Source organism: Lipotes vexillifer, unplaced genomic scaffold, assembly GCF_000442215.2.
Source record: "Lipotes vexillifer unplaced genomic scaffold, Lipotes_vexillifer_v1.1 scaffold180, whole genome shotgun sequence".
Taxonomy (NCBI): domain Eukaryota; kingdom Metazoa; phylum Chordata; class Mammalia; order Artiodactyla; family Lipotidae; genus Lipotes; species Lipotes vexillifer.
In genome coordinates this window covers 3,038,061-3,060,029 of record NW_006796149.1, presented here as the reverse complement: position 1 = coordinate 3,060,029, position 21,969 = coordinate 3,038,061, and the positions used below count along the sequence as shown (strand labels likewise).

General features: G+C 38.0%; 2 protein-coding genes across 5 annotated transcripts in view; both read left to right on the top strand.

The window, feature by feature from the left end:
* The window catches only part of NTN4 (netrin 4), a 108,453-nt gene that overhangs the window by 30,151 nt on the left and 56,333 nt on the right, over positions 1–21,969 (top strand). For all 4 annotated transcript variants that reach the window (XM_007468220.1, XM_007468222.1, XM_007468219.1 and 1 more), the window contains exon 3: positions 7,975–8,253. In XM_007468220.1, coding sequence (XP_007468282.1) covers positions 7,975–8,253 — 279 coding nt within the window. The remainder of the gene's footprint in view (positions 1–7,974; positions 8,254–21,969) is intronic.
* Positions 9,942–16,637, top strand: LOC103075125 (guanine nucleotide-binding protein subunit beta-2-like 1). The gene is given in 4 exon segments (XM_082931434.1): positions 9,942–9,970; positions 10,690–11,177; positions 11,180–11,216; positions 16,523–16,637. Coding segments are annotated over 4 exon segments (669 nt in total).

The following is a 21,969-nucleotide window of genomic DNA, read 5'->3' as shown; positions in this document are numbered from 1 at the left end:
CAAAAAAAAAAAAAAAAAAAAAAATGGAATCCCATGGAATGGGATTAGTAGGTTAGACACTACAGAAGCGAAGATTTGTGAAGTTCAATATATAGCAATAGAAATATGATCCAATATGAAACACAGGGAGAAAAAAAATGCAGAAAAATAAATAAATAAATAAATCAGCAATTTAAATAAATAAATCAGTGAACTGTGGAACAGCTTCAAGCAATCTAATATATGTGTAGTTGGAGTCCATGAAGGAGATAAGAGAGAGGAGGGGAACAGAAAATTTAAGAAATAATGGCTGAAATTTTTCTAAATTTGACTGTAACTATAAATCCACAGATCCAAGAAGTACAACAAACCTTAAACACATGAAACAGGAAGAAAAATACCCCAAGGCACATCATAATCAAATAGTTTAACAACCAATAGTAAAGAGAAAACCTTGAGGCAGCAAGAGGGGGGAAAAGATAACACATTATGTACAAAAGAACAAATACAAGAATGGCAGCTTTTGTACAAAAACAATGCAAGCCAAAAGACAGTGGGGCAGAATCCTGAAAGCAAAAAAAAATTGTTAACCTAGACTTCTATACCTGGCAAAAATAGCTTTCAAAAATGAAGAAGAAGGGACTTCCCTGGTGGCACAGTGGTTGAGAATCTCCTTGCCAATGCAGGGGACACGGGTTCGAGTCCTGGTCTGGGAAGATCCCACATGCCATGGAGCAACTAAGGCCGTGTGCCACAACTACTGAGCCCACACGCCGCCACTACTGAAGCCCGTGTGCCTAGAGCCTGTGCTCCACAACAAGAGAAGCCACTGCAATGAGAAGCCCACGCACTGCAACACAGAGTAGCCCCCGCTCACCGCAACTAGAGAAAGCCTGTGCGCAGCAGCAACGAAGACCCAATGCAGCCAAAAATAAATAAATACATAAATATTTTTTTAAATGAAGAAATAAAGAATTTTTCAGGCATAAAAGGCAAAAAAAAAAAAAAAAACCAGCAGAGCTGCACTACAGGAAATGTTTAAAAAAAAGTCCTTTAGGCAGAAGAAAAATGATACCAGATGGATATCTAGATCTGTGCAAAGACATGAAGAGCATCAAAAAGGGAAAATAGGTGACTACATGTAAAATAATTGTTTTCTTATTTTTAAAATCTCTTTAAAAGATAATTGACTTTTTAGAGAAAAAAATATTAACAATGTGTTATGGACTTTATAATATATATAGAAGTCAAATGCATGAAAACAACACAGATTGAGGGGAGGAAATGGGAGTACACTGCTGTAAGTGTCTTAAAGTATATGTGAAGTGATAAACATTATTTAAAGATAGACTGTGCTAAGTTAAAGATGTATACTATAAACCCTAAAGCAATCACTATTTTTTTATAAAAGAGTTATAACTAATAAACAAAAACAGAAGTAAAAAGGACCCTAAATGTTCAATCCAACAGAAGAGAGAAAAAGAAGGGGACAGAATATAAAGCAAAAAGCAAGATGGTAGATTAAACACAACCATATCAACAATCACATTAAATTTAAAAGGTCTAAACACTCCAATTAAAGGCAGAGATTATCAAATTGAATAAAAATTTTTAAAAGACACAATTATGCTGCTTATAAGAAATCCACTTTAAATATTAAGACATAAGTAAGTTAAAAGGAGAAGAATGGAAAAAGATATACCATGCTAACACTAATCAAAAGCTTTTGATAGTGGCTATATTATTATCAGACAAAGTAGATTTCAGATAAGAGAATATTACCAGGGATAAAGAGGGACATTTCGTACTGATCAAGAGCCAATTAATCAAGAGACTATAACAACCTTACATGTTTATGCACCTAATAACAAGGCTTCAAAGTGCATGAAGCAAGAACTGCAAGAAGGAATAGATAAATTCATAATTATAGTTGGAGATTTCAACAACTTTCTCTCTGAAATTGACAGAACAAGTAGAGAAAATCAGTGAGGATATAGATGATTTGAATAACACTGTCAACCAACTTGATCTGATTAACATTTATATAACACTTCACCAGCAACAGTAGTATATACAATCTTTTCAAGGGCACAGGAGCATTTATCAAGATAGACCATATTCTGGGCCATAAAACAAGTACCAATAGATGTCAAAGGATTCAAATCATACAAAGTATATTCCCTGACCACAAAGGAATTACTTAGAAATCGATAATAGGAAGGTATCTGGGAAATCCCCAAATATTTGGAAATTAAATAACATATTTTTGAATAACCCATGGGTCAAAGAAGACATCAAAAGGAAAATTAGAAAGCATTTGAACTGAATTAAAAATGAAAACACAACATAGAAAAATTTATGAGCTGCAGCTAAAGAAGCACTTAGGGGAAAAGAAGGTCTCAAATCAATGATCTACAGTTCCATTTTAAGAAACTAGTAAAAGAAAAGAAAATTAAACCCAAAGGAAGCAGAAGAAAGTAATAAAGATAAAAGCAAAAATGAAATAGAAAAATAGAGAAAATCACTGAAACCAAAAGCTGCTCTTTTGAGAATATGAAGATGTCTAGGGTTTCAAAAACCATTAAATAACAGTTGCAGTTATGATCCTGAAGCTTCTATTTTTGGTAACTAAGAAAACTAGACCAGAAACCATGGGAAATATCTAGTATTTGTATGTGTTTGGGTGCTTGCTCATGCCTGCCTGATTTGTTTTCTGAAGAACATGAAAGATCTTGTGTGCTACTGAAGAGAAAGAATCCATAAAGCCGTTTGAAATGTATTACCTATTTTTACATAGGTATTTATACAAATGTGTGTGTTCACATGCTCCTCATCAAGAGTGCAGAACTGGTGGTAAGACCATCTTGCTTTCTTTATTTTTCTAAACCCTATTCCCTATTTGGCTTCTCCTTTTAAAAAATGCTATTTGGAGAAATCATTCATTCATTTATTCGTTCAACATAATTATGAAATGCTACAATATGCCAAAGACTGTGGGACATGCTGGGGGACACAGCTGTTAACCAGACAAACAAGATGCCTGCCCACTGAGCAGAGTCTAATGTGAGATACAGACAAGTAAATAGGCAATAACAATGTACTAGTGTAAAAATGCTGTCATGGAAAGAGCAAGTGCCAGAGGAGTCCGTGGCATGGGTAATCAACTTGGACCCGAAATATTCCTCAAGCTAGCAGCTGAAAAGTTTTTTTTTTAATGTGATAACTAAGTTTCTCAAATTATTATGATTCAACACAGGCAATAAAATTTTAGGTACAAAGCAATATGTCAGGTATGAGTTCAATACTGAAAGAATTCCTTGATTATTACGTACCAAATACTTCCCCTACTTCTTATTCTGTTCACACTGTGTTAATACTCTGTTGAAATTTCTATCTCAGAGTATAAATAAGACATAAAGAATACAATTTTCACTAACTCTCAGTATTATTGAGAGTTTTTTGTAAGTATTCTAGAAAAGAAAGAACATATAGGTGATTCTAACCTGTTCAGAACTTCTAAAGATCTCTTTGTTTTCGTGGGGCATAAGAAATGGCAGAACCTAAGCCAAGAATCCAGATCCTTAGGCAAAGTTTGAGGGATTCCAGAATTAGAGAAGTGAGGCAAGACCAGAGAAATGTGAAGATTCCAAAGATTATGTAGGAAAGGGTCCATGATTCATTCAAGAAACTCAGATAGCTTTTAAAACTATGCATTCCTTTACCTCTTGATTTTCTCATTTGGAAATGTGTCAGGATATTATTATAAACTTCCATATTCTAGCTACAAGACTGTACATTGTAATGTTATACTGAAAAGTTGGAAACAACTTAGACGACTAACAGTAGCAGTCTGGCTGAATAAATTATGTCATATCCACACAATGGAATTGTAACCAGGTTTTAAATTATGTAGCAGTGTTTCTCAAAATTTATTGTGCATCAGAATCACCTGGAAGGCTTGTTGAAGCACAGATTTCTGGGCCCCATCTCCAGAATTTTTGATTTGTCAGTCTGGTGTAGGGCCCAAGAATTTACATATCTAACAAGTTTCCAGGTTGATACTGATGATATTAGTCTGGGGGCCACACTTTGAGAACTACTGATGTATGTAGAGTTATTTTTAACGATTTGGAAGAATATTCACAAAGTACTGCTAAGTTGAAACAAGGTTGTTTACATTATATTCTATATTTATACATATAGAAGTTTAGATGGAAAAATATTATCAAGCTGGTATCCCTGGTTGCCTTTAGGATGGATTGAATTGTAGTTTTTTAATGTCTTCTACATTTTGAGTGACAGATTTTTCTGTAATGAGCATAGTATTAATCACTAAAACATAATCAAATTTCTTAGTTAAAAAAATAAGATCATGAAATCCTGGCCAATGGCACTAACAAGCTGGAAATATCAAAGTGGGCTTGATCCTAACCCCCCTCTGGCTTTTAAACTATGTCTTGTTAGGAGTGCATCTTCAGAAGCAATCACAGGCAGAGGAACAGTGATGGGCCCATAGGTACATCCAGTTCCTGATGGGGACAAAAACAGAAGAGGCTGATATTATATGGAGGGCTTCTACACTTTTTCTTCCTTCATTTAAGTAGTGCCATACAGGCTTCTTCTGGGGATATTTGAAGAAAAACTGGGTGGGACCCAAAAGGCGACCTGCCAGAAGTTTGAAGCATCTGGATTGGCACACTCTTTGTTTCCTGACACAGGGTAGATCCATTTCCCAGGGTATCAGATTAAGGCGTCTCCTTTCTGGAAAAAAGATTTCATGGTTTAAATTCCCATCCACTTTTGTGTCTGTGGCACTCCGCTGTCTCCTTTCCAGCACGCAGCCTCAGGGGTCATGATGTCCATTCCCTGCTGATATCAGCGTGCCAACTGTGGTGTCATGCACACCAAGCACAGAGCCGCCATTCAGCTTCCACAGTCTGGGTCCAGGAAGCAAAAGAGCTCCTAAGTTCCTACAAACCTTGACAGATCTTCCTGTAGTCCTGCATGTGCTGAACAATTCTCACGGGGAGGGAGAGAGAGGGAACTAGGGTAAATGTCAAGGGTAAATATGTGCCAGGAGCAGAGACAGAAAACAGTTGCCAGCAATGTTCAGGAAAAGGATGGGTGGGTGACAGTGTAGTATGCAGTAGACTTTTCAGTGGAATACTTATTTAGTTAGCACTGGTTACCTTTTTCCATGTCCTTGCACTACTGTGGTTGATAAATTGGGAGGCAGCCACATCACTGATCTTATTTAGAGCAAGAGTTCTTCACAAATGTCTAACATAATGCCAGTGTTTGAGAGTCATATGGAAAATAAACCCCATGTAAAGCTCACAATGGATTCAATGCTTTTTAAAAAATTTTTTTAATGATTCAAAATATGAAGTCACGTTCTGATTTAGGCTGTTGTTAAAAGAAAAAGACATTAATTCTATATTGACTTTCAAATAGGTGACATATTGTTTATTGGAAAATTTTATTCCATAATATGTTGCTCTCTACCACTTGCCATGTGAATAAATGGTGCAGAATATTGTTTAAGATACTTTTTTAAGTTTTGCAAGTTCAAAATTAGCTACATATGCAGATACTGGTTAATAATTCATTATTGGTAACTATTGCTTTAATACAACTTCTTACCTGTCCCCTTCTGGTGCTATGACATGAATTCAGTATGTGAATCTGTTTAGAACCCTGTAAAAGGAAGTTATTTGAAATTCTCACCTATTATTTGAATGCCAAGAACAATGTTATAGTTAATCAATTCATTTACCAAAAATTCATTGAATACCTATTCTGTGCCAGGCACTGTCCTGGGATACACCAGTGACTCTGCTCAAGAAGTTTACATTCTAGGGACTTCCCTGGTGGTGCAGTGGTTAAAACTGTGCTTCCATTGCAGGGGGCACTGGTTCTGTCCCTGGTCTGGGAACTAAGATTCTGCATGCCACGTGGCCAAAAAAAAAAAAAAAAACAAGTTTACATTCTAGACGGGGAAGACAGTAAAACATTAAGCAACTACAACTAAAATGTGCAGGTGGTAATAGCACTAAGAAAAAAAACAAAGCAGGGCCATTATAAGGACTTTGTATTTTATTCTGAGAGACATGGGAGGTCTTTAGGTGCGTGTAGATCTAAGCAAGGACATGGTCCAATTTCTGTTAATAGAGAATCACTCTGGCTGCTGGATGGAGAACTGGCTATAGGAGGCCTAGTGCTGATTATCACCTTCCCTTAAGTTATATTTCATTGAGGACAGTTCTGTACCAATAGACCTGGATATGTGATCCTACAGAGTAGATTCTTGCCTTTTCTACTTTCCGTGCAAAAGCAATTTATAAAATGAAAGTTTTCTTTCCAAAGTATTCCTTAAAGAAAAATTTTTTTTTTCTGGAAAGTTACTTTTAGATACATTCTGTCTAAATGGGAGTTTATCCAAAGCTTACTTTTTAATAATTACTTTACTTTCATACTACAGTCAGCCCTCTGTATCCACAGGCTCCACATCTGCAGATATGGAGGGCCAAATAAGGGACTTGAGCATTCAGAAAATTTGGTATCCAGGGGGGCCTGGAGCCGATCCCCCACGGATACCAAGGGATGACTGTTATGTGGTTATCAAAATATTTCTGTTTTTTTGTAAATAGGGTTTTTTTGACATATTTTTAAAAAGTCAAGAGATGCTTAAGAATTTTTCAGAGGAGCTTTGTATTTCTTACTATATAAATCAACAAGATTGATTGAGGTGTTTTTTTTTAACTGCATAATGAGGTGTAACAGTGTTGCCCTCCTTATAATAATGCTTCATGTTACATTATATTTATATTCATTGGTTTCCATGGGCAGTGATTTCCCTTTCCACTAACCTCTACTCCTCCAAAGTAACAGGTCCACTAGAGAATTTGCACCACCCCACCCCAAGGCCCATTTTATTGCCCCTGTATAATGTATAGACTCACAGACATGTCCAAAGTCTGTCCCTTCTGAGCCTTCCTCCCTCTGGTTTCCTCCTCAGAACTAAAGCCTTAAGTTGCCTGTAGAGTCTGTCTATAACCTGCACAATAAAAAGCCTCATTACTTAGTTACACCTTGCATTTAACCAAAAGTGCTGTTAACTAACTTGATCAGGTACATTACTCACTGCATTGGATTCAAGTGACTTCCGACTAATTTTAGAAATCAAATCCACCCTCAAAGGGTTGTATATTTACTTCCAGTAAAAATATTCCAAATATATGCCACAAGTTGCAAGGCAGATCCAGAAAAGGAGAACCAAAAATACTCATAAGCGAAAGTGGTCCCAATTAATAACTGATGAGTCTTTGGAAGGGTCATACCGCATTTAGAAATATAAGTGCCTGGATCTTTATTTTGCAGTCACTTCCTAACTGGTCTTCCTGCTTCTATCCTTTACCCTTTATAATCCATTCTCCTCGCAGAAGCAAGAGAGAGTTACCTTTTTTAAAAATGCAAATCAGATCACATCACTTCTCTGCCTATTACCTTCCAGTGGCTTCCCACTACAGTTAGGATAACTCTACCACGGCCTATAAAGGGCTCTCTATTCATGATCTGTCATACGTGGCCTCTGTCCTCCTCTCCACTGTCCCCTTGTCCCCTGAACTCTAGTCACACTGGTCTTGTTCTTCCTTGGATAAGCCAAGCTTGATTCCATTTCAAGGCCTTTAAACTGGCTGTTCCTTCTGCCCAGAATGCTCTTCCCCCAAGATCTTTGTATGGCTGCCTTCAACCCAAGAGTCAGATTTCTGCTGATTACTCAATTTATACTTCTGCATCCCAACAGGCAGCACATCTGTTCCTTAGAATAACAGGGCAGCTCTTGCCCAGGGGTGATCAAGGTCTGAAAACCTCTTGTTATCTTATCACTTACAGATAATAAAAGGTATAAATCAAACCAGGACTACACGGGGCAAATAGTTCAGGGTTTGCACACAGTCCTATATATGCACAGCATTTTCTTTTTCTTTACAGGTTATTTTCAGAGCTTTGTCACCACCGTATGATGTGGAGAACCCTTACAGTGCCAAAGTGCAGGAGCAGCTAAAGATCACCAACCTCCGCGTGCAGCTGCTAAAACGACAGTCTTGTCCCTGTCAGAGAAACAACCTGAATGCAAAGCCTCAACATTTTACGCACTATGCAATCTATGATTTCATTGTCAAGGGCAGCTGCTTCTGTAATGGCCACGCTGATCAGTGTATACCTGTTGATGGCTTCAGACCTGTCAAGGCCCCTGGAGCATTCCACGTGGTATGTAAAACAAGTCCTCACTTACGAAAAAAAATCGTTTGGTAGTCTAAGTTCCCTTAGAGTGCGTCTGTGCTTACATGGTTCTTCCTTCCTCTGCTGATTCACTCCTCTGACTCCATGCCCATCCTATAAAGTGCCTATTAACTTGTTTTTTTAATCTTCCATTTTAGAATTATAAATAGTCAAGTATGATAACCAGATTCCTTGGAAAACATCCATGCCAGTTTTTAGTACCATGACTTCCAGATATAAAGTGTAAGGCGAGCAGTAGGAGAGGTTGGCATAATCATATTTGTGGCATTATCACATAGAAACCAGCTTTGACAGTAAATGGATGCCATTGTTAAGGAGATTTTAGAGTGTAAAAAATAAGAACTTCAACTTAATGCCCAGTATCTTTTGCTGGCCAGCCAGCAGAATGAACAATAATTTTCCTCTGTAAAGAGTAGCCTCTCACCCTAAGGCAGACTTAAGTGCTCTTTCCTCCAGGCTCACACTTCTCATTGCGCTTTCCTCTGAACTTTTACTTGTTTGCATCTCCCAGGAGATCACGAACTTCCTGAGGACAGGGACTGTGTGATCTTCATATCCTCAGGACCGAGTGTATTACCTGAGCCAGAAGAAGGTGTTCAATAGGTGTTTGGTTGAATGATAGCAACATAGGAATAGGGAGATGATAAAAATTACTGTCATTGTCTTCACCTCATCTTCTTCCAAAAAAGATACAAAGTGGCTCAGACAGCAAGTACCTTGTTGGGATGCATCCAGAGCTGTGGATGAGGATTAGGCAAGTAGGAGAGCACTCTAATTCTTTCTTTTTTTTTTCTTTTTTTTTTTTTTTTTGCGGTACGTGGGCCTCTCACTGTTGTGGCCTCTCCCGTTGCAGAGCACAGGCTCAGCGGCCATGGCTCACGGGCCCAGCCGCTCCGCGGCATATGGGATCTTCCCGGACCGGGGCACGACCCCGCGTCCCCTGCATCAGCAGGCGGACTCTCAACCACTGCGTCACCAGGGAAGCCCCTAATTCTTTCATTTTATATTTTGCTCTGATACTTCTAATCAAACCAAACCAAAAATAAATAAATAAAACTTAAAAGGCCTCAGAAAATCCTTATTTCATTACCTAAAGAGTAGACTTACACATTTGTCTTCTTTCTCCCAGCCCTGATATAGGTACGGCCGTGAGGGACCATGAACCAGTTAGCCAGCAGGATAGTCTGTGTTAGCTGGGCTGAGTTGCTGGGGTGCAGGATAGCATTGGGGTAACTGAAATGACTAGGACAGTAGCCAGGAACTTACAAAAACAGAAACAATGCTATTACTTCTAGAAGTGAAGCTGGGGCTTCCAAGTTGAAGGAACTTGGAAGGAACTCATTCAACAAACATCTACTAGTTTCTACTCATTAATGGACTTTTGAACCAATATTGTTTCAAATAAAGGATGGAAAAATTTGTTATACCTAAGTTAATTGGGTTCGGGTATTATTCAAATAGAAAATAACCTAGATATTCTAGATACATGTCAACCAACTAGGCTGAAACAGGAAAATTTGCATGAGGTAAGATGCTAATTAATTTCTGCCATTATATTTAAGTGCATTAGTGAAGGAGAGCCGGCCGGCTGCACTATACTGAATGTTTGTGTCCCCACCCCCAAATTTGTATGTTGAGACCCTAATCCCAATGCGATGGTATATGGAGGTGGAGCCTTTGGGAAGTAATTAGGTCATGAGAGGGGAGCCCTCATGAATGGGATCAGTGCTCTTAAAAGAAGAGGCCAGACAGCGAGCTAACTCTGTTTCTGCCATGTGAGGACACAGTGAGAAGTCTGCAGTCTACAACCTGGAAGAATGCTTTTACCAGTACCTGACCATGTTGACACCCTGATCTCAGACTTCTAGCCTCCAAAACTGTGAGAAATAAATTTCTGTTATTTATCATCCACCCAGTCTATGGAACTTTGTTCTAGCAGCCCAAATGGACCAAGACACTGGCCTTTTGTTTCCTCAACTATCTTTGTAATCCAAGCCTTATAGGATTATTTCAGGGTAGAGTCCTGAGCAAAAGGACAGATACAAGCTTAGAGGCCCCCAAAACATGGCCCAGAATAGGCCATATCTGATTTGTCTCATGACCTATGAGACAACCTGAATGGCTCTGGTCAACCAAACTAAATTACCAGAGTTCTCAAGAGCCTTATAAAGCATTCATGAGTATGCATTTAAAAGCAATAGTTTTGAGACTTCCCTGGTAGTCCAGTGGTTAAGACTCCACGCTTCCACTGCAGGGGGCATGGTTTTGATCCCTGGTCGGGGAAATAAGATCCTGCATGCCACATGGCCACCCAAAAAAGCAGTGGTTTCTTTCTTTCTTTTTTTTTTTTTAAAGTAAATCCTCTGAATGTTAACTTTCAAAGAGTTAGCAACACTTTCTTAGGCTGAAGAGAAAATTCTGGAAGTTTTTATTATATACTCTGGGTATATGCAAATACACTGTCCAGGGTGAGAGCCACTGGGAGTGGGTATCTTGCATTTGCTTCTCACCCAATAGCAGCAATCCCATCACCATCTCCTGTGCCCGGGACAAGCTGGTCAAGGTATGGAACCTGGAATACTGCAAACTGAAATCCAACCATATCAGCCCCCCGGGCCACCTGAACACTGTGACTGTCTCTCCAGATGGATCCCTCTGTGCTTCTGAAGGCAAGGATGGCCAGGTCATGCTGTGGCACCTCAATAAAAGCAAGCACCTTTATATGCCAGATGGTGGGGACATCATCAATTCCCTGTGCTTCAGCCTCAACCACTGCTGGCTCTGTGCCACCATGGGCCCCAACACCCAGCTCTGGGACTTGGAGGGTAAGGTCATTGTAAATGAACTGAAGCAAGAAGTTATCAGTACCAGCAGCAAAGCAGAGCCACCCAGTACACCTCTCTGACCTGGTCTGCTGATGGCAAAAGTCTTAAAATACAGCTGTTCTCTACAATCATCTGCTAGCCTACCGAGGCTTGGACAGTGGTGATGGTAACATGGATGTCTGGGCTGTGCACCACTTCATTCAAGAGGGCATTAACGTTTGTCTCTGCCCATCCTATGCCAAGAACATGGGCTTACATGGTGAGCATGTGGGAACCTTCACTGTGGTCCTACAAAGATGCTGATGAATGATGAAGCCAAAGGGTGGAGTCACATTTGAAGATCTCGATCCATCCCATGTATTCTCAATGGAGCCCTGACTGCCTTAACCATTGTGACCAGCCTGGATTTGCAAAAACAGCGGTTGCAAGAAGTGAAAGGCATGGCCGACTGTGTCATTAGATTCGGATTCAGCTTGTCTCCAGCCTTAAGAAAGAGGGCTTCTCCCACAATGGGCAGCACATCGCTAACCAAATTGGCATGTTTTATTTCACAGGGCTAATGCCTGAACAGGCGGAGTGGCTGACCAAGGAATTCTCCATCTACATGACAAAGGTCAGCCACATCTCTGTGGCAGGGGACACAGACAACTGGGCTACCTTGCTCATGACATCCACCAGGTCACCAAGTGAGTTCCCTGATGAGAGGGAACAGAGACAACCTTCCTGTCTTCAGCCTCTGCAGTTGTGAGATTCACACGGAGGATGAGGGAGGGTGACTCATTTTTTTCAACCACAGTGCTTAACACTCAGCAATGTGTTTCTCAGAAAAGAACATGTAGTGAAATGGGGCAGAAACATCCGTGGCTGGTGTCTGGAACTTGGTGGCTCTAAACGAAATCTTCCCCATCCTTATATTTCCAGCTTTTCTGTAAGAATTTACATGTGCAAGGAAGTCAGGGCCCCCCCAAACCTGCCAATCACTCCATTGTAATATTTCAGAAGCTTTAACTGAAGCACCCTGCAGTGTCGGGGGTTCCTCTGTGGTTCCAGCATGTGAAATAGCCCTTGTCCGAGGCTTCGTGAGAAGACCTAGCTCTGACATTAACGGTCAGCCTGTTTGTTCTCCAGTGGTTGAGGAGCCTTGTCAACAGACCATATTACAGAAATCATGTTCTGTGAAAACCAGCAAGTCTGCTGCCACTGCAACAAGAAAAAGAAAAGATGCCGTCTCCTGTCTTATATAAGTGAAAAGAAAGAAGGCTCTCCTTTTTAATCTTGCAGGCATTTTTAATGTTCCTCTCTTTTCCCTTATCACTGCTGTTCTTTTCCTTAGAAAGATCTAGAGCTAGCCTAGATTTTCATCCTGTTCTACTACTTGATTGACCATCAGCCCCATCCTATCAGGATTTACTTACTTGAAGAATGAAGAACATCATTTACTGCTCATCCCATACCCTCACCTCCCTCAGCAAGGAGTAGTGGAGAGTAGGTAACTGCACTTTATTTCAGCAACCTCTTCAGTGATTATCTCCTGTTGGGATGTTGCCTCTGGCCAGTCGGACCTCATACTTTGATTCGGCGTGGTTGTGCAGTCACTCATTTCATATCATGAATAGGCCAATGCAGTGTTGTACCAGAAAAGAGAATTCCCTGGGCTTTGGTGTTAATCTTTGTGTGCTGCCAGCTAGGCTTAGGCTTTACCCTTTGGAAAGGTAACCTTCATCTGCTCTAATCATGTAGACTTATTGCAGCTTGGTTTCTCTGCTACACTAAAGTTACTGTAGACCCTGCCCCACGCCACCCAAATAGATAACTATCAACCTAAAAAGAGGATCTGGATAACCAAGTCAAGGGGATTGTATAGTAAGTGTTTTTTTTCCATTTCAAAAGGATGTTAGAATGAGAAGTCTCCATCCTAGAAGACCCTATGGGATGGAAGCCTCATTTCCTTACTCATCTCAGGCTCCTTTGAAATTGGAAGCCATTTCTAATTAAAATAATACTCATCTTGTGACATCCTACTCCCCAGCTTTCATACTGATTTCAACTTCTGCAACAATGGTGGTAGCCCCCAGTGCTGTAACTATAGCATCTACCAAAACCAGGCAAGACCAAGTCACACGTGGAGCTAGGGCCAGTTAAGGGGTTAGAAACAGGTAAGTGGCCAAGGCCATGATGGCTTGCAGGGATCTGGTTCCAGAAGAATTCCTGCAACTAGAGAGAGCCCGCGCGCAGCAACAAAGAAACAACGCAGCCAATAAATAAATAAATAAACGTTCCTTTAAAAAAAAAAAAAAAAAGCCATAAGCAATTGGACCAGCAGAGGCTTATGACTGGAAATGTGAATGGTTCTGGTTTCAGATTTTTCCCATCCCTAAGCTTAGGTGCATTTTATTTTCATGTATATTTTTTTTCTGGATTATAAAGAGCTGGTATTAAATTTGGACATGGTTGCCTGGTTTGAATGTGATATTCTTATCCCTATGATTGCTTAGCTAAGCAAATTGCACATTAAAAGCATAGTCTTTTGCTTTATTAAGAGCATGGTCATAGGTCAATTGTCCTCCCATATTTGTGTATCTGTGAACACCATTCATTATACATATGCAGCTGTAAATAACCAGATTCATAAATTGTGCCTGCAGAACAGAAGGTAGCCTCTTAAGAGAGTATTCTTTTACTAGTCAGCTTGTCATAGGTATGTGTGTATAAATCTGACTTTCTTTAGCACAGTTTTTCTTTATATCAGTCATTCTCAACGTGTGGTCTCTGCACCAGCAGCAGCAGGATTACCCGAGAACTTGATATAATTGCAAATATATATCCAGTCCTACTGAATCAGAAATTCTAAAACTGGGGCTCAGGAATCTGTGTTTAACAAGCCCTCAGGTGATTCCAGTGCTTGCTAAAGTTTGAGAGCTGCTGCTTTATAGACTATGCCAAATCCCCTGCAGCCAATGTTGTGAGGATGAGTAATTAGTTAATGAAATCTGGTTTTAAGGGCTAGAATTTTTGATGGCTGATGATAGAGAACTAGGGAAGTTAATGGAAATGATAGTTAGTCTGTTTCTTAAGCTATATAAGATTTTAGGGCCATTTTCCTTCTTTGGAAGAGGGGGGTAGGAAAAGGCACGAAGTGGGGTACCAGTTCGCAGCCTCATTTACCTTTAAACACTCCTCCTGTGTCTTTTAAAGTAGTACCACCTTTTCCATGTTTCGCCTTCTTCCCAATCCATTCCATTTAGCCTTCACCAGTTCAATTTTTCCTTATCTGTTCATGTCACTGGAAGGCAGAACAGCACCGTGTTTAAGACCCTAGCACTGGAGTCAAATAGATCTGGATTTGATTCACCACAGCATTTACTAAATTAATGTCTCACTGAACCTCAGTTCCCTAAGAAAATGAGGACAATGTCTACCTTATATAGTTATTGTGAGGCTTAAAAATATGATAGCCAGTGCCTGGCGTATGGTAGCCTCTATCTACATTGCTGTTGTTATCTTATTATCTCAGCCTTTTCTACCACAGTTCTCACAGACACTTTCTCCCCAGTAGCGACAGGAATAAATCATAGTGTATGTGCTTTTTGACATGTTTACAAGGCTAGATTTTTTGTGTCAAGGAAAACTGTACTTTGATTCGAGCCTGCTGGGATCCCAGAAATTATGTGAAGAGGAGATCTTCAGCTTTTTCTCCTTGCAGCTGGGGAGAACTGATGTAGTTCTCTTTTTCCCAGCAGCTGGTGATTTTACAGCTGTTGGATGATGGATGGTAATAAGAAGGAACATGGAACGTTTCATTGTTTTACTAAAATATCGTTCATTGGATAACAAGAGGCCATAGAATGCCGTGGAGAATTGTTTAAATGCCTTGAGTTACACTAAGGTTAAAGTGGATTTTTCTTTTGTAACCAGAAACTCCTTATAAAAGAGTGTCAACATTTTGACTAATGTGTTCCAAATCTAAAAGAAAACATTAAAACCTATGGAACTATAATGTGGGTTTTGAGGAAAATATTACTTAGCCTACCTAGCTGTGAAAGGCAAGTTTCTGAATCATTCATATAGTTTCATTACAAAAATTTTTCTCATCTGAATCTGAATACATTTATTCATGTATTTATATTTGCACATCTTATATGTCATGTTTTATAAATTCAGGACAGATTTAAGACCATAGTTTTCTTTTTAAAAATTCTTTGTTGTACTGTGGATAAGCCAAATGTACAATAATAATTAGAAAGCTCTTGGCTCTTCAAGGTATTAAGGAAAACAGCAGAGGGTTTAAAAACAATCAGTAAAGTTATTAAATGAGAAAATTAAATCAGAATTTTAAAATATTTTCATATAGCAAATATGCATGTATATTTGGAAATGAACATCTATAAATTAGTGTCAGGTCTTCTCAGCAGAGAAAAAATAATTATCATGGATTATAAATACTGCTGATAATAGTTACAACTTTTTAAATGCTCATAGTGTGACAGGCCTTGTGCTGTCATGTTACAAGTGTTATTGAATTTAATCTTCACAACAACTGCATGAAGTATCATCAGCATTTTCTTTCATAGATGAGGAACTGAGGCCTGAGGCTTGGGAATGCTAACTGATTTCCCAAAAGTTAATAAAAAGTAGAGCTCGGGTTAAATTCACCACCCATTCTCTTTTTGTTGTTGTTGTTGTGTTGTTAAAAACTTAATCTGTACTTAATCTATACTTGATATTATGCCAAGAACAGAGTAAAAAAGAGGGGAGAAAGCACAGGAGGGCAAGTGTGGTAGGGGTGGGCTCAAGCGATTGATTATCATCATGGATCATGGAATCTAAACTGAGCAAAGGGAATTCCCTGGTGGTCCAGCGGTTAGCTTTCACTGCTGAGGGCATGGGTCTGTGCGGCCCAGCCAAAAAATAAATAAATAAATACATAATAAACTGAGCAAAGAGGGAAGTGAGGACACAAGAGAGCAAACACTAGCCCACAACCAAAGTTTCCTTGTTTTATATTTTATAAAGCCCTTTCCCATGCATTATTTCACTTGATCCTTACTACAATCCTAGAAGATAAGCATTTTTGTTTCTATTTTGCAGATAAGGGGAACTGAGGTACAGAGAGATTAATTTACCTGCTTGTAGTCACAGTGATAGAGAGCAGTTTCTCACATTCAGAGTTCTTATTACCATACCCTACCTCCACCACCAATATGGTACCAAGAAAAAAACTCTCATTAAAAACACTATTTTTATAGGAATAGGTAATCTATCCAAGTCATCTAATTTCTGTTGAACCAGAAATTATCACTGATTCTCTCTTCTCTTCTATTCGTTACTAAAATGGCCCAAAGGGAAGAAAGAAAGAGTAAAAGCAATAAGTTTGGAAAATCTACAAAGAAAATAATTCAGAAGTGACTATCTTTTGCGGGGTATGAATCATCTTTGATCAGTATCTTTGGTTTTATTAGGAAGAGGGATTTCCGGATCCACCATTCTTTACTTCCATCTCTAGCCATAAATCATTTTCACTGCTAATGAAAGGCAGCAGCAATCCCAAGCAGTTCACTTGTCACATTAGACCAGGAGGAATGGGTAATCCTATCACCAAGGGGCGTGCGATGTTATATTCCTAATATTAACAAAATAGAAGCTGTCAGCTTGATGCAGTTAGTGTGAGACTATTCATTTCAAGGTCTCAGAGTTCTTCTTTCAATATTCCTATGTTAGTATAGTATAACTTTGCCAGTAGTCCCTTGGCAGTGAATAACTACATAGAAGGTGGACAGAGTGTTCTCTATACTTCATTTACTACCTTGTGTTTCCTAGTAGCAGGGCAAGTCAGTAAAACATGTTCATGGCTGCAAATTGTTAGTGTTTTGACTATAAGACTGCAAATGAATCTAGCCTTATTTTCCCTCTAAACAGTAAGACACACTCTCTTTTAATGGCAAAAGTTGCCTGAGATTACTCTTTTTATTTGATGATTAGGAAACCAGAAGACTTTAAACCTAGAGGCGTTACAAAATGATTTTTGCACTCAGGAAAGGAATTCCCTGTGGGGTTCCTTTCAAGGGTTCCCCCCAGAACATTTAAGTATTTGTTTATAGGCTTTTGACTACTTCACAGAGAGGTTGAAGGATAAAAATACCAGAAAGCTAAAATGTTAGTGTGGGAGCTGACATCTCTGAAAGTAAAATATAAGCCAATAGGAAAGTAAGGTTGATTCTCCAAATAGTATAATATTCGTACATTCAACTTTTCATGAACAATGCTTTACAGAAAGTGAATCAGGTGTATTTTTAGGTCAAAATTTGGGCACTGTAAGGATACAAAAATGAGTTTCTTTAACAGGTTTAAGCTGCTAGTTCTATAGATTGGGAAACAACAACTTAAATTTGACATTTTCCTACTGTAAAATACTCCTCAGATATTCAAGGCATATCTCACTTTGCCTATTTTCTTATGAATATTTCCTTTTCAGTCCAGTAGCATTTGGGGGTCCATCCTGTGGATAGCTGGGAGCCTAGAGTCAGATCTCTGGATCTGGAAAGCCTAGTCTCCCTGTTTAATTGCTAAGATAATGGAGTGAGTGGAGGGTGAGGCTACATGGAAAGAGAAAAGCTGAGGTTACAGATATCTGACTTCTGGTTCACAGCCCCAGGTCTCATATCTCTGTGGTATTTCATTTGTGTCTTGCCAATTTTGTAAGAGCTGGAAATGTACTTCAATTTGTCTTAAAACAATTACATTCAGTAGAAGATAAGTTGTAATTTAAGTCCTGTTCCCTCTTATGAGGCGAATTTTAGTTACCAGACACATAAGGTTAAAATACACACACGCACACACATACAGACAAGTATATAGATATATATAATAATTATTCCACAAGATGGAGGAACCTCACAGCCCTTTCAAATAGTGAGGAAGAGAAGGTCTCTTAATCTTGGCATTGAAAACCTTAATGCTATAATTGGAGCTAGAGTCATCTTAGCAATGTAAATATTTAATGGAATAAAATAGTACATGTGTGGGGATACAGAAGTAGCATGGTATCTGTTAATTCTTAATAAGATTTTTTTAATCATATGGAATTCTGATACTTTTTTAACTCTCGAGCTCTTTAGATAGAAAAAGCAGAGAAAATTATGGTTTCAAAAACTACAGTATATTGTATATGGAAATGGAAAAATGATTACTTTTTCGTACTATTAAATATGTTATATATACAAACAATTATAAAATTTGTAAAAGTAAACACTGATCAAGTGTCTTTGTCCTTCAATTTTTGCATCTCTAAGGGCACCAGTACCAGGCATGTAACTTAGCTGGCTCAGTCAGCTCTCAGAATTCCTGAAGGGCAATGGTTTCATTGTTTCCCAGATAAGCCCCTAGTAGGCATTAACATTAAAGGAAACATGGAATTGTAGTATTTCCATATGCTGAATAGAGGCTAAAGATCATAATTGTAGTATATTTATCTTCTGATTCTCATTTGTAATTTAATTCAAGTCTCATAGGTAATAAATAGAGAATTACACTTAGGCACCTAACTTCACTAACATGCAAAGCAAAGAATGACAGTCTATTTTGTCAAACAAGTAGGTTATTAGTGGCCTTGACACAAAGCCCCAATCATTCCTCAGACCTCCAAGAGTCCGCTGTACTTATCACAATTAAAATATTTACTTCACTGTATTATTTGCTTACATATCCAGCTTTCCCTATCTGCTAAACTATCTGATTTTTTAATGGCAGATACTGCGATAGTCACAATGTCTAGCATATCGTGGGTTCAAAAAATCCCCAGTCAATATATGAATGAATTAATCAATGGCATTGAAAAAATAAGAGATTCATTTCAGATAATAATGTTAAAAATATCAATAATAATGACTGTTCTTGATTGTGTCACACATCTACATACATTTTCTCTTTTAATCCTCAAATACATGGAGCCAGTACTATTATCCTTATTTTATAGGTAGGAAACTATGTCTTGTTATTAAGGAATTTACCCAAGATTATTGAGAGCAGGGATTGGAAACCCCATGTATCTAATTCCAAAATTTATTCTCTTTATGTCACATTTATCCACATAATGCTAAGAAAAGAACCCAATTTAAAAATGGGCAAAGGTTTAAATAGGTATTTTTCCAAAGGAGACATGCAAATGTCCAATAAGCCCATGAAAAGATGCTTGACATTCGTAGGCATTAGGGAAATGCAAATCAAAACCACAATGAGATACTGCTTCACATCCACTAGAATATAACCAAAAAGACAGATAATAACAAGTGTTAATGAGGATGTAGAGAAATTGGAACCCTCATACATTGCTGGCAGGAATGTAAAATGATGCTGCTGCTGTCTGGCAGGTCCTCAAAAAGTTTAACATAGAGTTATTATATGATCCAGCTATTCTACTCCTCAGTATCTGCCCAAGTGAACTGAAAACATATGTCTACACAAAACCTTTTACATGAATGTTCATAGCAGCATTATTCATAGGAGCCAAAAGGTAGAAACAACCCAGTGTCCATCAACTGATGAATGAATAAACAAAATGTGGTATATCCATATAATGGAGTATTATCCAACCATAAAAAGGAATGCAGTACTGACACATGCTGCAACGTAAATGAACCTTGAAAACAGTATGCTAAGTGAGAGAAGCCAGACACAAAACGCCACATATTGTATTATTCCTTTTCTATGAAATGTCCAGAAAAAGCAAATCCATAAAGACAAAGTAGGTTAGTGGTTGCCAGGAGTTGGAGCTCAGGGAGGAATGGGGAGTGACTGCTTAATGGGCACAAGTTTTCTTTTTGGGGTGATGGAAATTCTCTGGAATTAGGTGATGGCAATGATTGCACAATTTTTTGGATATTCTAAAAACCACTGAATTGTATGCTTTACAATTGTTAAAATGATAAATTTTATGCTACGTGAATATAATCTCAATAAGAAAAAATCAAAAGCTAAAAAGCAAACCAACCAACCCATAGCTGGTTATAAAGGAACTTTACAAAATGAATATATTTCTTTTCAAGTCCCAGTCATTAAGCCGACTGTTTTAAAAAGCAGTACCTTTGGATGGATGGGTATTGAAGAAAACCAATTCTTTCAGTATCTGTGGTTGTTGTTTCTGGACATATTCAAATGATCACAGATGTGGTAATGACTGCTTTCTGATAGAGCTGCCAAACAAGAATAAGTTTTTAATATCAGTACTTCCACCTTAATCTTTCATATGAGCATACTCAATAATGAAGACTATATTTTACAAGATTCACCTGGAAACAGGCAATTTTCCAATATGAAAAGAAGCACCTGAATGAATTAATTCAACAACAAAAGACTATGGAAGAAAACATGCCCTAGCAACTGGCTTCTTGTACTATAATCAGGGGCTCATTTATCTTAAGTCAACTTTTGTAACACCCTCTGCACTGTATAGAATACTGAGTGACAGTTAAACAGAACTGTCCAGAAAAAAGGAAAACAGTAGGAAATGTGAACTAGAATGAATTTAAAAAGAAGAAGAAAGAAAAAACTTTGTATAAGAATGCAAAATAGTGGGTGACAAGGAATTTTCCTTTAAAATAACCAAAAGCTATGTGAATACATTGAGCAAGCGAATGTCAATGTGGTGAAAAGTACTTAATAATCCCCCACAGCATTTCTAATAGAATTTACCTGGTCCCCAACTAATTATAAAAACCCATCTAAATCCTCAAAGACATTGAACAAAACCCCTCAAGACCTTCCTTCTTTCTTGCATCAAATGCTGCTTGACAGATAAGTTGCTTACAAAATGAGTTCTAGTTTTTCCCTTCACTTAGTTTCTCAGGTTCTTGTCTGATAGTTTTAACAGCATAGGAGAAGTTATATATTGTTAATTCTACTTTTGCTATTTCTTTCTAAAATTATTCAAATTAAATAGATACTAAAAAATTGAAATTGATATGATCCCTTTTTCCCTCCAGAGATTTTATCATAAGAAGTTATTTTAGGTGTTTGTGGGAAGGAAAAAAAAAAAATCTTCCTGATGACATCACTGTTCTAAGATGGAAGCCTCTAATATTTTAGGACTCTCTTGGGAGTTCTGTTCCCTGTTTTGCCACTGATTTGTGTTGTGACCTTGGAAAAGTTTAAATATAAAAAGACAAGTGCAAAGTGAACTTATGAAAACAAGACTTAACTGAGATCAAACGAAGAGCAGAGATGGAGTGGGTCACACGGCTACGTATGATAGCAACTGTCCCGGTGACTCAACACAGTAACGCAGGCAGTAATCGGGCTTGAAAGAAATTTCAGATGCCTTAGCTGTATACTAAGATAGTTTCTTATATAGTATTTTAGGAAAGTCAAAGTCTACCTATAAAAAAGAACTGCAGCAAGACTCTAATGATATTTGTCAATCTTCGCTTGTTCTGTATCTTGAAGAAATTGTGGCTGTTATAGAGGAGAAAAGGAGCTAATCTGATATTATGAGGCAATTCCTTAGATACACTGAAATAAATGTCTTAAAATCAGAGTACCTTACTTTATTGCCATTGTACACATGCAAATCTGAAACCAAATTATGCATGTAACCTAACTATTCATTTGTAGGATTTATCCAAATAAATATACCTGTTGGACAGACATCATTTTTAAAAGCCCAGTAGTCAGAAATAATTTTTAAAACCCATTGGAAACAAAAAGCAAATAAGGAATAGTTTTATGTAAGGAAGTAATGATAGAGAAAACATCACATAAATTGGTAATAGTATGATCTTACCTAAATGTAATCTTCATAAGCTTCCTGAGCATCATAATTTTTAGTTTAATGCTATTTTCACTTTTTTTTTTTTTTTTTTTTTTT